Raw genomic sequence first — 17,693 nt, forward strand, 5'->3', positions numbered from 1 at the left:
TCCCCGGTCAGGGAACTAAGATCCCACATGCCGCGGGGCAACTAAGCCCGCACCACAGCTACTGAGCTCACGTGCCTCACCTAGAGAGCCTGTGTGCCGCAAACTACAGAGCCCACGTGCTCTGGAACCGCATGCCAAAACTACAGAGCCCATGTGCTCTGGAACCGCATGCCAAAACTACAGAGCCCATGTGCTCTGGAACCGCATGCCAAAACTACAGAGCCCATGCACCCTGGAGCCTGTGCACCACAACTAGAGAGAGAAAACCTGCACACCACAACTAGAGAGAAGCCTGTGAGCCACAACAAAGAGCCCATGCGCTGCAACGAAAGATCCCACATGCCTCAACCAAGATCCCACGTGCCTCAGCTAAGACCTGACACAGCCAAAAATTAAAAAAAAAAAATTTAGGCCTTGTGAGCCACATGGTCTCAAGAGCAACTATTCAACTCTGCCATTGTAGTGTGCATGGCTGTTTCCCAATAAAACATTATTTATGAAAATTGCCTGTGAACTAGGACTTGGCCCATGGATCATCATTTGCCGACTGTGGCATTAAATAGTAAGATTGGACAGCAGATCTAACAACTACCATCATTTTGAAGGAAATGATATATTTGGGGCATCTGTAATGACTGAATGAGTTATGAAAATAACGGTGATTCCTTCTGGTAACAAAGTCACACAGTCCTACTGGGGTTTATTGCCTACATTCATTGAAAGAAATGCAAAGTATCAGTTAGATGTCAGTGAAAATGAAGATGTACTTTTTCCCCACTCACATTCACTGTCCCTCTGAATTCTGTTCACGAGCCTATGGACCCAGGTTAAGGGTCTTCTGGCCTAGAGAACAAAGTTCAAAGTTCTTAAAAGCCATGAATATTCTGACCGCTACCTATTTCTTCATTTTCTATTCATTCATTTAATAAGCAATAATTGAACCTACTATGTACCAGGCACTTGCTAGGCACTAAGGACACAGAAGTATACAAGAATGATATGTATGACCCCTGCCTTCATGGGACACCTAGAGTGGTCAACAGTCTTAACCCTTCTCTTACTGTAGCCAAAATTCAGTGCTTTTTTTTTTTTCGTTTGTATATCTGTGCTTTATACAAAAAAAGAGTAAGTTATTTTCATAACAAAGAATCCTCACAAGAACCAGTTTTCATCCCCTTGGCAGCAATATCACCCCTCTTGAGAATGCATGCCCTAAGGCTATTGAAATAGCAATAGTATTATATCCAGGTTCTCATAGCTATGACAACAGTGCATCTCTAGGACAATTCTGAACAACGAAATGTTATTCTCTTTCAGCAAAGGTGTTTTATTAAATATCTAAATGTGATTTAAAAATATAAGACATTTTCTATACATAAAATGATAAGTTTTGAAACAGCAACAAGAATAGAGCCAATATCTAGATTTTCATTTGAAATATTTGGTTGCCGTACTAAAATGCAGCTAACACTTACTCTATCCGAATATTGTCATCGAGCTCCACATCTTCTAGAAATGTGTTGGCTACCAATTCCAGGGCATCTGTGGGCCAAGACTGGAACCAGTCAATTGTGCAGCAATTGATCAGGGAAGGGAACATCCGCAGGTGGTTCCGGAAGGCGTCCCCAATCGGACTCATGGCTAATGAAAAGTGGACTTCGTTAGTTCTCTTTCTCCAAGTCAAGGAGGCTGAAAGGGACAGGCAGGTCTTTCCAAGGATTCTGGTGGGGTAAGGGAGCAGTCATGTTTCCTATTGGCACTCCAGGGTGTGATTGGGAATAGTCAGGATGAGTGCCTGGGAAGCACAGGGGAATCATGGGATATTTTCAGGAAACTCTGTGATGGGAATTCAGTTTATTACAATACCTTCTGGCTCGTCTCCAGTATCCACATTGTCCCTTCCAGATCCCTAGGGTCACATAGCCAGAGTGGTTGAGCCCTTTGACCCACGTGCTCTGTTTGTTCTGACTCACAGACATAAGGGAGCTTGTTTCTGACCCCATCCCCATCCAACCACAAAGGTTGGATTCTATGCTCCAAATTCCGTTCACTGTTTATTTAGACCCAGTGTGGTGGGAGGAAGCATAATGCACAGGTGAAAGTGTGAGGAGGTCAGCGTGTCTAAAAAAGAGAGAAGGGGAAGCTTGGTTGGGGATGAGAGTGGAGAGGATGCAGGGGACAGCCTGGCAGGTTGCCTTATAAGACTACAGGTTAGGAATTTTGGTCTTTATCTGAATAGAAAGCAATTTAGGTGTTTTAATTTGTGTATGTGTGTAAATATACAATGATCACATTTGCAATACATGAAAAAAAGAACCCCCATCCTGACTCAGTGGAACATAAAGGTCTGGAATGGACAGAGTAGACATAGAACAGTTAGAAGGCTGTAGAGGTGAGGTCTGGGTGAGATGATAGCGGCTTAGCTAATACGAAGGTGGCAGAGATAGAGATAAGTGGGTAGATATGCGAGAGAGAGGCAAAAATTGACAGGACATGGTAACAAGAGAGAAGTATTAAACACGACCCCTAAGTTTCTGGATAGATTGGAGATATCGTTCATAGAGAGAAGAGCTCCAGGTGCTGTTCTGTGAGGTTGCCGGGTAATGTACTGAAAGGAAGGAGAGGGTTCAGAGGAGAATTCAGAGAACTGAGGAGAGTGGAACAGGTTTAAAACAGTTGTTCAGGACAGTGGAAGTTTCCAAAGGAATTCTAGGCACTGACCCGTGGGCGAGTGAGTGCCTTGGCTGGATCATTCCTGGCACCACTGTAAGAGGAACGGGCTTAAGGCACAGGAGATCCTGAAATACCCAGAGGAAAAGGGCAAACTGAATTTGCTTCTTCTTACCAAGGACAATGTGAAGGTTGTTTTTCACTCTCTCAATAAAGAAGTTATACATAGAAAGAGGAGTGGCTTCGATCTTCTCGCTTTCTGTCCTTGCTGCTATTTGCATCTTCTCCACAAGGTCAGCCTTCTCGTCAGCGGGGAAGATGTTGGGCACGTCTCCCGTGTTCAGAAGCACGTTGATGTCCTCGATGAATGACTCGTCCTTGATCTGGTTATCGGTGAGGAGGAACACAGTACTCTTGGAGGCCACACCAACCTGTAGCATGATCTTCTTCAGGTCCTCTCGCCAGTCATTGCCTGAGTAGCTCTTAGTGATCTCGATCTGGCACAGCTCATATGAGTTCATGAATGTGGACAGTTTGCTGGCACTTTGCCGCCCACTGCCCCCAATGCCCACCAGGAGCAAGTGGCCTTTGTCCTGCTTCAGGACCCTGCATATCCTGGAGATGTGCTCGATGGTGAACCTGAACATGACCAAGGACATGGGGGCCTTGCTGATGTTGTTGAACTCTTCCAGGTAATACTCCATGACCACTGTGAGCTGTTTTAAGTCAGTGATCTCATCATAGATTTTTTGGTCACTTTCTGGCTTGAAGAAATCTCCAAAGAAGAGGCTACGGATATTATCATCAACTATCTTTCCAGTGGGTGACAGGTGGATGAGGACCTGTGGGAAAGGTAAGTCTCAGCTAGGCATTCAGCCAGTAGCCCCAGCCACCATGGTACTGGGAGGTGTAGAGGGAGGGAGCAGGGGATGTATTTGTTTCCTCTGAGCATTCTTCAAAGTCATGGTTCATCAACATTTTTTTTTTCTTTAAACAAAATATGTGGATCTCGTAGTTGTAAAGACTATGATGAAAGGACATTTGAGAAAAGAGTGTGAAAGCAAGGGTCAATCTGTTTGCTAAGTGATTAAAACATTGGTGGTCAGATTGTAAGATCCCAAGAGGAGGTAGTCGAAAGATGGCATCATTTTTAATGTATTTGCTCCTTCACCAAATAGAAGTGCAGGCATTTCCCTGGTCCCCACTCTGTACCTAGAGTAGAAATGTTTTAGATGCCTCTTCTTCCTGATATTAAAAACTGGCAGTGCTTCTGCACTTGGCCTCTGGATGCAACATGAAACACTTGCAATTTTTTCTATGGAGAAATCGTAGCTTCTTAAGAATAGAGGTAGAACTAGATGATGCAAATACATAGGCTTAAAACTTTTCTTATATCAAAATAGAAAAGAGAAAATATTTACAAATGGGAAACCATGACAATCTTTCACTCGGGCTTTACCAAGGCATCAATCAAACCATGAAAATTCATGGTGTATTTATTTCTCAACTCACAAATTAATTGACCTTGCAAATGCATTTTACATTAATCATAAACAATAACATCATATCATAAACCATAAGTTTGAATGTATCCAAACTTATATGTTACCAGGGAAGTGAAGTGAAATTGGGCCAACTATTATATCACCAAATTGAGTGATTAGTTGGCTCAATACACTGTTTCTTGAGATTCAGAAAGTGGAGCTGTAAGTCTCTAGTAGGAAGACAATCTGAAATCTGAGACTAGCATGATCAAATATTTGGGGCAATTTCTGAGGCCAAATGATCACAGGGTCTGGCTTACCTTTTCCACAGACTGCTTGAAGCAATTGGAGGTGGTTTCCCTCACCGTGTTGAAAAAGACCTGTCTGTCCTCATGATCAATCAGACGGTCATAGAAGACCCGGTAAACCTCATGGATCCAAAGCCGGATAAGCTTTTCTACATCCTGAAAATCCCGTTAATTATTTGAATAAATGGCAGGTGGTGACTGAGGTGGTAGTTCTCAATAGTTTCTAAATCCTGGGGTCGATATGGGGCTTTAATGAGATAATGCTTACAAAATACTTAGCACAATGCTTAGCATAGATTAAATGCTTGATAGAAGTTAGACATTACTCTTATCATTGTATATTCCATGTAGCCAAGGATATCACTGAATGAACTTGATAACAGAAATGATAGTGGCTGACCTGTAGGTGGGTGTGAGGGCAGAGCAATACCCCTTGGATCACCCGTGAGAAGTCCCGCAGGTTAAAGACATAGTGTGACTTGGAGGGAGTTGGCAAGAAATTCTCCATTGCAGCTTTATAAATTGTCATCGTAGCTTGTACCAGCAACTTTCCATACCTTGGGAGGAAGGAGAAGGCAGACCAGTTAAAGAGGGGCCAGAACTGAGGACCCCAGGCCAATAACACAGGAACCTCTTACCTTAAGAACATCACATCAAACCCTTTTCCAAAGTGCCAGTCAGCGATTGAACTGAAAATCTTGGTTAAAATGTCATCCTCAAAGGCATTGATGGAAATGATATTCAGATGACGAGTGAATCGTCCTGGAAAACATGCACAGGTGTGAGTGTGCATATATTCTCACACCTACCTCCTGGGCCTAGAGATCCTGAGATATAGAAGAGTTTTCCCTCTGCCTTAATGTTCTAGAGCTGTGCTGTCCAATATGGCAGCCTTATGAAAATTAAATAACATTAAAATTTAGTTCCTCAGTCTCACGAGCCACATTTCAACTACTCAAGGGTAACATGTGACTAGTGGCTGTTGTATTGCACAGTACAGATACAGAACGTCTCCATGATTGCAGAAGTTCTGGTAATAGTGCTAGTCCAGTGCTCAAGGTTGTTAAAAGGTAAAGGCAGGGCTTCCCTGGTGGCGCAGTGGTTGAGAGTCCGCCTGCCGATGCAGGGGACACCGGTTCGTGACCCGGTCCGGGAAGATCCCACATGCCGCGGAGCGGCTGGGCCCGTGAGCCATGGCCGCTGAGCCTGCGCGTCCGGAGCCTGTGCTCCACAACGGGAGAGGCCACAACAATGAGAGGCCCGCGTACCGCAAAAAAAAAAAAAAAAAAAAGGTAAAGGCAATATATGATCATTGTAAGATAATCAAACAATTCAGAAATACTTTTATAGAAAGTATCCCTTACCTCCCACACACGAAATCCATTCTCTCTCCCCTCCCCACTGTTAGTCTGACATTCTTACATCTCTGTATTTGTATCTATATACCCAATGTTAGATATCTATATATTTATAGTTATACTATGTATCAGCTTTATTGAGATGTAATTCACATACTATACAATTCATCCATTTAAAGTACACAATTCAATGATGTTTTAGTATTTTAGTTGTGCAACCATTACTACAATCAATAGCAAAACATTTTAATCACCCCAAAAAGAAATCCTTTACCCACTAGCAGTCACTCCCCATTTCCTTGCGGCCCTTGGCAACTAATAATCTATTTTTTGTCTCTATAGATTTGCCTGCATATCTTCTTTTAACAGTATTTTTCTATATAAAGTAAAGTACAGATATAGAAAACCACACAAAACAAATGTATAGTTTAGTGAATCATTATAAAGTTAACATCCTTACATCTACCATCCATGTCAAGAAATACAACTTTGCCAGCCCTCCATAGAAGCCCCTCCATATATCCGATCCCAATCACAGACCTCTCCATTTCTCCCTCCAAAAGTTGCCACTACCCTGACTTTTAAAGTAATTGCTATCTTGCATCTTTATTAACCATGTGTTCATTTCTAGATACCAGAGTTTAATCCCGCTAATTAAAAAAAATTGATATGTCTTCTAAGTCTCTTTTAATCTATAGGTTCCCCCCTCCATCCCTTTCTTTTATCTTCTGTCTACTGAATAGCTGGACTGTTTGATCTGTAGAAGTTTCCACAGTCAGGATTTTGCTGATTGCATATTCATGGTGTAATTTATTTGGTTCCTCTGCGCTTCGTATTTCCTACCAATTTGCAGCTGTACCTAGAGACTTAATCAGATTCAGGTTCCATCTCTTTGGCCAGACTATTGGTGGTGGTGTAGTCATTCATCAGAGGGCACATGATGCTGTCTCTCCCTCTGCAATGTTGGTAGCTACTGATTCTCAATGGCTAGATCCATTAATTCACTGAAGTTTGCCAAATGGTGATATTCTGATTATATTATTTCTTTTTCATTTACTATATAGTTTATTAAAATATTAGGAATATTTTTAGAAAGGGACACTTCCCCTTCATCTACTATTTGCTTGTACAGTGGTATACTTCAAATAAGAAAGTCAAAATAAATGCTTGCTTCTTTCCATTTATTTATCAGTTTTCAAGATAATGAACTGGTTTTTTTATCATCCTCTGAAGATGACCAGCTATGATTGTTATTACTGATTCATAGATTTAAATATCTTTTGATAAATTTCAATCCATTTAAATTACTATCATTGTTGAAGCTCAAATTTCCCCATATTTGCCAGTTAGAGCCTCCTTGTGTTGTTAACTGAATGCTTTTGACAGGACTCTGTAGTCTTTGAAAGCTTTCTCATGATTGGATATATGAAAACGTTACAGGTATATATGAAGACGTTACAGATACATCTTGTATATTTCCTGCCCCAGACATGCAATAAGCCATTTCTCCAAGAAGCCTTGTTTATTTTAGTAGGAAACTGGATTTCAAGACCACAGTCTGGGTGCTAAGAATTCTTATTGTTAATGAGTTGGTTATTACTTTTTAGACCTGGAACATGAGTTAGTACTGATATTTCAAATTTAGGACTCCAGAGCTTTTTCTTTTCTTTTTTTTTTTTTTTGTGGTACGTGGGCCTCTCACTGTTGTGGCCTCTCCTATTGCGGAGCACAGGCTCCGGACGCGCAGGCTCAGTGGCCATGGCTCACGGGCCTAGCCGCTCCGCGGCATGTGGGATCTTCCCAGACCGGGGCATGAACCCATGTCCCCTGCATCGGCAGGCGGACTCTCAACCACTGCGCCACCAGGGAAGCCCCAGAGCTTTTTCTTAACTTCTTCTATATTACGTCTTGATTTCCTTTTCTCCACACTGAGTCCTGGTTCTCAAGGACACAAGGGACAGTAGAAACAGAAAATACTATAGTTACTCATTCATATAATCCTACTTTATACATACAACACACTCAGAATAAGAATATACTACCGCCACCAATTACAATAACAGAAGAGTTTAAAACTTCTTGTATGTGCTATCCTCATCCCCCTCCATTTTCAACTGTTCAATATCTACATCATCAAATCATATAGGCTTTATATGTTACAATCTCTCCCATGTAGTCTTAGTTCAACAAATAACCACATTAAGTAATGCTCACTACCAGTTGTTATATTGATCTCTTTATAGCTATTTTGATCATGTGAAACCCATTTTCTAACAGATTCCTGAGAAAGGGCTTATGGAAGTAAGTCTCTGAGTTCTTGCATGTTGATAATAGTTTTTATTTTATACTTGAAGGTCAGCTTTGCTGGCAATAAAAGCCTTGACTCTCATTGTATTCCCTCAAGTATCATAAATATGTTATTCCGTTTTCTCTAGCATAAAGATTGCAGTTGAAAATTCTTAAGATGATCTAGTTTTCTTTTTCTTTAAAGTCCAGTGATTTTACTAGTCTTGGTAATGATCATTTTTGAGTCCGTATTCTTAGGTACACAATGTACCTTTTCAATATGTAATTTTCAAAAATACTTTTTTGGGGGGCGCATTTTATTGGATTATAGCTTTTATTATTAGTTCTGTTTTCTTCCTTGAAGAAACTTCAGTTTTCTTCTTTAGACACTCCTGTTAGTTGTATGTTGGATTTCCTCTACCTAACTTTAATATTTGTTACTTTCTCTCAAACCTTTTAGCTCCTTTCTTCACTTCTAGAAAAATATTTTATTGTGATAAAATATACATAACATAAAATTTACCATTTTTTAAGTGTACAGTTTAGTGGCATCAAGCACATTCACATTGTTGTGTGAACATCACCACCACCTATCTCCAGAATCTTTTCATCTTCTGCAACTGAAACTCATGAAGCCCTAACTTCCCATTTCCCTCTCCCTAGCCTCTGGTAACAACCATTCTACTTTTTGTCTCTGTGAACCTGAGTACCTCATGTCATATAAGTGGAATCATATAATATTTGTCCTTTTGTAACTGGCTTATTTCACTAACATAATGTCTTTAAGGTTCATCGATGCTGTAGTATGTCTTTATTTTTTTTCTGATGAAAAAAGTCCTTCTAATTTTTTATTTCTTAAGGCATTACTGATTGTATTTATTCTATTTTTGCTCCTTTTAGTTTTGGCTTCATTTCTAAGGTAACTTTTTTTCCCTAATTCTTGAGTTCCATCATTCAATTTCTAAGTTTTTCTAATTCTGATTTATGTCATTCTTTCCTGCCTTGTATTATCTCATCAGTGTCTTTCAGATTATTTGAAGTAATAGATTAAAGTTTTTAAAAGTATGTCTTTCTGTTGTGCTTTTGAAGTAGGGGTGTTTTTCTCTATTCTCTTCCTTCCTACATTAATTTTTATGAAACATGACCTCAATACTTTTCTTTGCTCATTTTTATATATGCAATTAGAGAAAGCTTGACTCAGATGCCTTTTCTAACTCCACAAAGTTTCCTTTTCTGTTGATTTCTTAAGTGTTCAAAAATATAGTGACTTGCTTTCTGAACTTTCCTGCCTCTGTTCCTCTCTCTCACTCTCATTTTGACCTTCTCTTTCCTTTGTTTCTAGTAATCTTAACTTGCTCAATTCTGATTCAACTTCAGTTTCTCTTCAGTGTAGGGTCTCACCTTGTATGGGAGACCTGGGTTTTTAGTTTAGAGAAATCACAACTGGCTATAATGCTCTAGTCCCTCAGAGCTCACTGCACATTCATTGTGCTTACTTGTTATTTGAGAAGGTAAAAGTCTTGCCAACTTCAGCTCCTGTTCTCAAATTGGCTGCCATGCTTATCAGTGAATACCTGTTTGCTACTTTTGGGTTCAACCATTCTCAGGTCTGTTAGATGTCTCAATACTTCCCTCTGCTTTCTCCCACACAGATGCAGATAACATGTGGGTCTTGTAGCTGCCAGTGGTTTGTTCCCACCAATTATACTTTAGAATATGTGGGGAATACTCTGCCAACTAGTTTTGTTGTAAATGTTGTTTATAGGTTTTTGGTTTTGCTATCTAGTTGCTCTGTTTATAGGAATTTGGGAAGAGCCAAAAATGATGATTCTGGCACAGCTGCTGCCATTTTTCCCAAAACTCTTTTCTATATATATATATATATATATATATATATATATATATATATGGCATTTTTTAAAAAAAAAGAAAATACATATGTCAGTACATATTATATATATATATACTCCACTATACTTATGTATTGACATATGTAGGTTTTTCTTTTTTTAAAAAAAAAAGCCAGAATAATACTTTACACATTGATCTGGAACCATTCACAGTTGTGTGAACTTGAGAAATTCACTTACTCTTTTGATGATAAGGATACTAATAGTACTTAATGTTTGCTAATGTTACCTAAACCCAGTCTTCTGCCAGGCCATACTCTCAGCCACCACACTACACTGCCTTGAGCTTCAGGTTTCCCATCTCAGCCCTGAAAGCTGGCGGCTGGTCTGGCAAATATCAGCTAGGCTGTTAGTTCTCCACTGAACACAATTCCATTAAATATCAACATCAGACGAGGTCACTCCCTAGCTATGATGGAACAAGACAGAAACAAGTTTGCTCTGAAACCATGAAAACTTCCCCCCTAGCTAATATGAATGACTACTTCTTTATTAAGCAGAGAAAAAAATTAAGATACCCACTCATCAAATTGTCCCCACTTCCTGAGATTACCCAATCCCAGAGTCCCTCGCTCCTTAAGCCTTTCCTCACATCACCCAGCACAAGCCCATTTAACTCTCTTTCACCAGGCACTCTCATGGTTCTCCATGCTGTGCAGACACCCTTTCTGCAGCAAATTAATAAACCCCATTTCACTTGACTACAGATGTGTTCCTGGCAGACTTTGGGCACTGGTCTTTATTATAGGATCTTTTCAAATATCATATATGTGACATAGCCTGAAAACTGTCAACGGCTGCACAAATGTTAGTAATTGCTACTTCCATGATATGTACTGGAAACAGATATTCCCTTTTGAATAGATCTCCACCCCCTGCCAGTTTTATTGAGATATAATTCACATATAACATACATAAGCTGAAGGTTTACAACATGATGATTTGATGCATATAGATATTGCAAAATGATTGCCACAATAAGGTTAAGTAACAATTCTATTGTTGCTGTTGTTGTTAACTAGAGTCACCATGCTATACATTAGATTCCCAAAACTTATTCATCTTATAACTGGAAATTTGTACCCTTTGACCAACATCTCCCCATCTCCCCCATCCCCTAAACCCCGGCAACCACCATTCTACTCCTGTTTCCATGAGTTTGGCTTTTTTAGATTCCACATGTAAGTGATATCATATAGTATTTGTTTTTCTCTGACTTATTTCACTTAGCATAATGTTCTCAAGGTCCATCCATGTTGTCACAAAGGGTAGGATTTCGTTCTTTTTTATGGCTGAATAATATCCCATTGTGTGTGTGTGTGTGTGTGTGTGTGTGTGTGTGTGTGTGTGTGTGTGTACATCTTTATCCATTCATCCATCCATGGACCCTTTGGTTGTTTCCATGACTTGACTATTGTGAATAATGTTGCAATGAACATGGAAGTGCAGATATTTCTTCAAGGTACTGATTTCATTTCCTTCAGATATACCCAGAAGTGGCATTGCTGGATCATATGGTAGTGCTATTTTTAATTTCTTGAGGAACCTCCTACTGTTTTTCATAGTGGCTGCACCAATTTACATTTCCACCAACAGTGTACAAGGGCACTTGTTATCTCTTGACTTTTTGTTAATAGCCATTCTGTCAGGTGTGAGGTGATATCTCACTGTGATTCTGATTTTCATTTCTTTAATAATTAGCAATATTGAACATCTTTTCATGTGCCTGTTAGCCATTTGTATGTCTTGTTTAGAAAAATGTCTATTCGAATTCTCTATCCAATTTCAAATCAGATTGTTTGTTGTTTAGCTATTGAGTTGTATGAATTCCTTACATATTTTGTATATTAACTCCTCATCAGACAGATGGTTTGCAAATATTTTCTCCTATTGAATGACTAGGTCTTAGAGAAAAGTAACATACCAAGTTCCTCTCCCTCTCACTAGTGAAAGAAGTGTTGAATTTATAGATGCCAAGTGCCTGAGATTCTGTTATACTCAAACCCAAGGCAAAGGTACCCCTGGACTCTATACTTGAAGTGGAAGGTGATGGGTTTGTGTATCCAAGTAAAATCACCCTACTTATCTTCCTTATTTTACAAATGAAAAAGACAAATGCCACAGGGGAGAGCGAGGTCACAGAATCTTAAGTGTGGAAATGGCATTAAGATTCTTAACCAAGGATGTATCTCAGAATAAAAGTATGAAAATCTGTAGACCTAGATGGATCAAGTTGCACCTGAAGCAAAATATATTCCTGAAGTGTTAGATGACAGGGGAAAAAATCTTATTTGTTTGTTTGTTTATTATCATTATGATTTTCCTTAGGCCACTTTGGGTTAGGTGTTCTATCTCTGACAATCCAAAGAATTATGAGAAACACAACAGGTGAATCTGTCATGCACCCTTAGTCGAGAACCTCTGATCTAGCCTCCCTCCTGAAACACATGCTGTCCACACTGAACTCCCTTCTTCATGGGACTCTCTGTTCCTCTAGCCAAAGACTCCTCAAATCCTCTTTTCATCTTCCCATCCTATTTCATACAACTACCAACATGAAATATTCAAATGACACTCCTTGAAGCTAACTCAAGTGTCTCTGGCTACAGCCTAAACACACCTTTCTCCACCTTCCATCAGGACGAGTGCCCTGCACCAACCCTCCATTCATGAAGGTGGTCTGGCTCTGCAGGGGGTGGGTGAAGAGTAATGAACTCTCTCCTTCACGTACCAGTAATGTCATTTCTTCCTCCACCAGGGGGGCCCATGGCTGTCACAAGCAGCACATCAACGATGTCCAGCTTGTTTGTGTCCTTCTTGTCAAACCAGTAACCGTGGTCAATCCATTGCCTCAGGAGCTCAATGGGGGGCTGGGCCCCATACACCTCTTTGGCTGGCATGTTGAGGTCATCTGGGGAAAGAAGCCATGGCCACAGATTGTAAGTCTATGGGATCCTTTGCTCTCACAGGAGGTAGCAGATGATTATCCCTCCATGGGAGAGTCTATGCCCAGTTGTTACATCCTCACTCTAGGCAGGGCTCAGCCAGGGGCCATTCTCACCATAATGGAAGAGCTTTTCCTGGGTTCTGGGCTCTCCTGCTTTATTGACAGATTGGCATTAACAAACAGACATTTAATTTTTTCCCATATTTACTCCAGGGTAGGGATTGATTTTCTAAAATAGCATATTGCTCAGTGCTGGCACATAGAAGGCACTCAATAAACTCCAATGAACATTGATTAAATGCCCAGTTTTGTGTCACGTAAGATTTTAGGAGTTTTATACATATTATCTCATCTAATCAAAATAATAACTTTATAAGGAAGAGAGTATTACCTTTATGTTAGAGGTGAGGAACTGAAGGTCATGCAATAGTATGCTTAGGGCTAAAAAGTGAGATTTGGACCTAGGTCTGTTTGGCTGCAAAGCTTAATCTGTTTTTGGATATACCATAAAAATAGGAAGGAAGAAAAGATTGGAGGAAAGGAGAAAGGGGGAAAAGAAAGGGAAACGAAATAGGATCCCTGCCTTTAAGGAGCTGTTACTAATTGGCAAGGATATAAATACATGCAACATTTACTATCAATACATGAATTTTAAAGACAGGACATGAGATAACCCAGAAGGGCAGGGCATTACTATTACTAAATGAGAATTTTATGAGTCAGCAGTAAGAGAGTGGAAAAGATAATGTATTTGGCACCAAGAAACGTGGTTTTGGCTCGTGGTTCCAGAATTTTCTAGATGTTTGACCCTGAACAGGGAATTTAACCTCTGGAGCCTCAATTAACTGACTAGTAAAGTGATAATGGTGGCTAATAAACTGATGGGGCTGTGAGGCTCAAACAAAATAAATGAGGAAGTGCTTTGTAAACATAAAATCCTGGGAAAATTCAATGTGCTTATTTCACAAATATTTATTTAGCAACTATTAGATTTCTTCATATACTGATAACATATTTATCTGGCACATAATGGAATAGAAGCTCATCACAAAGTGTGAGTTGCTTCTGGAGATGCAAGAGGGCAAATACCACAGTCCCCTTCTGGACCTAACTGCCTCTCAGTACAAAGTAACTTTGCCTGACCACGGGCTCAACTTCATTCCAGGAGAAACTGGGATCCTCCCTCAGGCAAAAAGGCCTAGACTGTGCCTCACTTACTGAAAAGTTGGCTTATAGTACATGGTTAACAAATACTTGGTAATGAATGAAGGAAAGGACAGGAAACAAAAAATGAAAGAAGGAAGAGAGGGAGGGAAGGGAGAGAAGAAGGGATGGAAAGATGGAAGGAAGGAAGGAAGGAAAATAGGAGGGGAGGGAAGGAATGCTGAATTATATTAACCAGAAATATTTTATCTCCCAGAGAGAGTAAAAGGACTATACAGTGGCTGTACAAGGGGAGATTCTCTTTTGCTGCAGCTTAGAGTAGAAGAATTTGGCGTGTCCAGATGCAGGCCAATGCCTTACCCACAAATACCACTGCTTTCTTCCCGATGGGAGGCCCAAAAAGGCCCTTCCGCCGTCGATCCAGCTTGGACATGATGATATCCTGGGTCTGACTGGCTGAAGTTCTGGCAGAGAAATTGATGCAGTTGGGCAGATAAGTATTTTTGGGAAGGCGGAAAAGGAAGTTGTTGGTGATGACTGATTTGCCAGTGCCCGTGGGTCCTACGAACAGCGTTGGAATCTCATGGTCCAGGTAGGTTTTCAAGAAGAAGGACTGCCGGGCTGTTTCCATTGTGGGGATGATGAGTTCTGAGACCTGTGCCACAAAGACATGGTGTGTCTTGGTACTGAGCCCAGGAGATTGGGTCTTGGAATTCAGGAGACTTGGGTTCTATCCTTACTATCCGTTCAGCTCCATCTCTTATTTATCTTTACGATTTTGAGTAGTTTACCTCTCCAGGGGCCTTAGTTTCTTCATCTGTAAAATGGGGATAATAATGGCACCTAGTTCACTGAGCTGTTTTGAGGATTAAATTAAATCTTGCATGTAAATATGGGCATTTTAGAGATGAGGAAACTCTGTTTTAGAGATGAGGAAACTGAGATCCAGAGCTCACTTACACACCAAGTAAGTGGAAATGCAAGGATTTTAATTCCAGCTTGTCTGATTCCAAGGTTTATATTCTTAACCACTGAAATGTCATATTATAAACACCAATTACAGTAAGGATGGGTCTATAGCTACTGCCGTCTGAGACCACTGCTCTGAGCCAAGCTGACTGCCTTGCCCCAGGAAAGATCCACCTCCCATACGCCACCTATACTGCTTGTTCAAGAAGGGTTAGGTGTGACCCTTGACCCCCATTCCCTGTGCTTGTTCCTCATCTGCTTTTCCTAATGCTCAGATTCTTAGTTGTTCCTATTAACTCTTTTTCCAATATGGAAACTGCAATACTATTCCTGGTATTCAGGCTCCAATTGGGCTCTAAGGGCTTGGTCTTGAGCTCCTGGAATCCCTATTACTTATATGTCTACTACTTAAATGTCTAGACTAGAAGGGGCTAGTGAACATGGAGCCACTGTTGTGCTGTTGTGCAACTCTGGGGAGCACCATTCACACTATGGTTTATGTAAATGGTGCCCCTAAAGCAAAACTAGACCATAATGCAAGTGGCACCAACAGGGACTGTGCAACGTGGTGGCCTTGTGTATGTTGGTAGACAAAAGTCTTGGCTTCTTTTGATAAATAATTTGATCAAAGTAAAAGGAGCAGATAGAACAAAGGAATTGAAGGGGTGAGGAAGAGAATTAACAGGTGTTGAGCTATGGATGTTTTGCCTCTGTTATTCCCTGCAGCTTTCCTAATAACTGTCTGAGGCAGGTATATTATTAGCTCACTTTTTCAGATGAAAAAACTGAGACTGGAGGATGGCTGGCTAACTTGTCCAAAGCCACATAGCCAGTAAGTGATACTGAATGCAGAACCAGGTACCAAGACTAGGAATTTAAAGCAGGTTTTGTTTCTTAGATTTTTATTTTCAGGGGCTAGAACAATTTTTTTTTTTTTTTTTTTTTTTTTGCGGTACACGGGCCTCTCACTGCTGTGGCCTCTCCCGTTGCGGAGCACAGGCTCCGGACGCGCAGGCTCAGTGGCCATGGCTCACGGGCCCAGCTGCTCCGCGGCATGTGGGATCTTCCTGGACCGGGGCACGAACCCATGTCCCCTGCATCGGCAGGCGGATTCTCAACCACTGCGCCACCAGGGAAGCCCTAGAACAATTTTTTGACAAAGGAAAAATTCCCAGCAGAACTAAAATATTTTCTGCATTAGACTTTTATTTGTATGAATCCAGCAAGATTTCAAACCCCTGGAGCTCAGGTGATGAAACTTTTTAAGGAGAATGAAAGTTTAGGGCCTCAGTGCTATGGGGTTCTTTACAAGACTCAGCCTCCAGGGTGTGTCCTGAACTCAACACACATTCACTCTCACTCCTGCTTATTGCACCCTTTTGACAAGCAGCTGTGCTCCTGTCTGGTGTCTGACTTTGTCGTCAGTATTTCCACTTTCCCATCCACCTCCCACTACTCTATCTGGGCCTGAACAATCTACAATCACCCCCAGAAAGATAAATTATGTCCACTAGATAACTGCAAATAGAAGCATGAAATTGCACATCTGGAAAAAATTTTCCACAAGGAAATGAGCAGGAGTTGTAGGTGAATTGTCTGCTAACCAGAAAATCTATTAATCAATACCCATTTTTCTGAGAATTCTGATTAAAGAAATCTTTCTCTGGGGATTTTAAAGAAAAGGCAAGGATCTTTTTGGCTGAGGTATCTGAGGTGGACTGATGACCGTCTGGCATTATAGACAGTGATAATAATCAGAATAGCAACAGCATAATCTAGCACACAGTGTGTGCCACAAATTCATGTATAATGTCTTCAATCTTTGCAGCCATCCTTTAGGTATTTTTTTCTGCTCTTGTGTAGTTGAGTAAATTGAGGCAGAGAGAGTAAAGGCTGAGTGAGGAATCTGGGACTCTGATTCTAAAGTCCATGTTTTGAAGGCTCAGTCCAGCTCACGTTTGAACCTTTTTCTAAAGTAAGTTCTTAAAAATGCTAACACAGACCTGCTGTTAACCTCTCCACTTTGCTGAATATCAGGTCATTACCAAAGTTCCATGGCCAATAACTCTCTTTTACCTTTGCAACTGCTGGGATATTTTCCTCCTCTTTGGTGATATACTCTGTCCATGTGTACCAATGTCCACCACCTTGCTTGAGGAAATAAAAATCATAGATGCTTCCTGGACCCAAAGAAATAGAATAGCTTATTAGTACATCAGGGGTTTACATTTCATATTTGAGGTATTTAACTACCTCAGCCATAGGCATCTGAAATGTATAACTACCAGTACTGGCATAGTTGTTTAACGGTATAACCTGGAACAACACCTTTTAAAGGGTAATAACTTTGTTATATGTATAGAAATAATAGGTACTATTTATACAAATAATTATTCTTAATAATATAAAGAGGAAGTATTGAAAAGAACAAAAAAGGAAGAAAACAAATTGCTCCAAATCTCACATCTAGAGATAACTTTTGATGGCAACCCTTCTAGTCCTCTCTCAAGGCACACGAACATATTAAAGATGGAAGTATAGGTAGATGAAAGAAAGGATTTTATTAGAATAGGATCATTTGATATTATATATCATAC

General features: G+C 40.4%; 1 protein-coding gene across 1 annotated transcript in view; it reads right to left on the reverse strand.

Moving 5' to 3' along the window:
• Positions 1–17,693, reverse strand: part of DNAH3 (dynein axonemal heavy chain 3) — a 193,652-nt gene that overhangs the window by 44,122 nt on the left and 131,837 nt on the right. The window contains exons 41-48 of the mRNA XM_032605510.1: positions 17,173–17,276; positions 14,488–14,782; positions 12,748–12,927; positions 5,101–5,224; positions 4,863–5,019; positions 4,475–4,618; positions 2,846–3,512; positions 1,476–1,641 (exon numbers count right to left, since the gene is read on the reverse strand). Coding sequence (XP_032461401.1) covers positions 1,476–1,641; positions 2,846–3,512; positions 4,475–4,618; positions 4,863–5,019; positions 5,101–5,224; positions 12,748–12,927; positions 14,488–14,782; positions 17,173–17,276 — 1,837 coding nt within the window. The remainder of the gene's footprint in view (positions 1–1,475; positions 1,642–2,845; positions 3,513–4,474; positions 4,619–4,862; positions 5,020–5,100; positions 5,225–12,747; positions 12,928–14,487; positions 14,783–17,172; positions 17,277–17,693) is intronic.

This window comes from Phocoena sinus, chromosome 15, assembly GCF_008692025.1.
Source record: "Phocoena sinus isolate mPhoSin1 chromosome 15, mPhoSin1.pri, whole genome shotgun sequence".
Taxonomy (NCBI): domain Eukaryota; kingdom Metazoa; phylum Chordata; class Mammalia; order Artiodactyla; family Phocoenidae; genus Phocoena; species Phocoena sinus.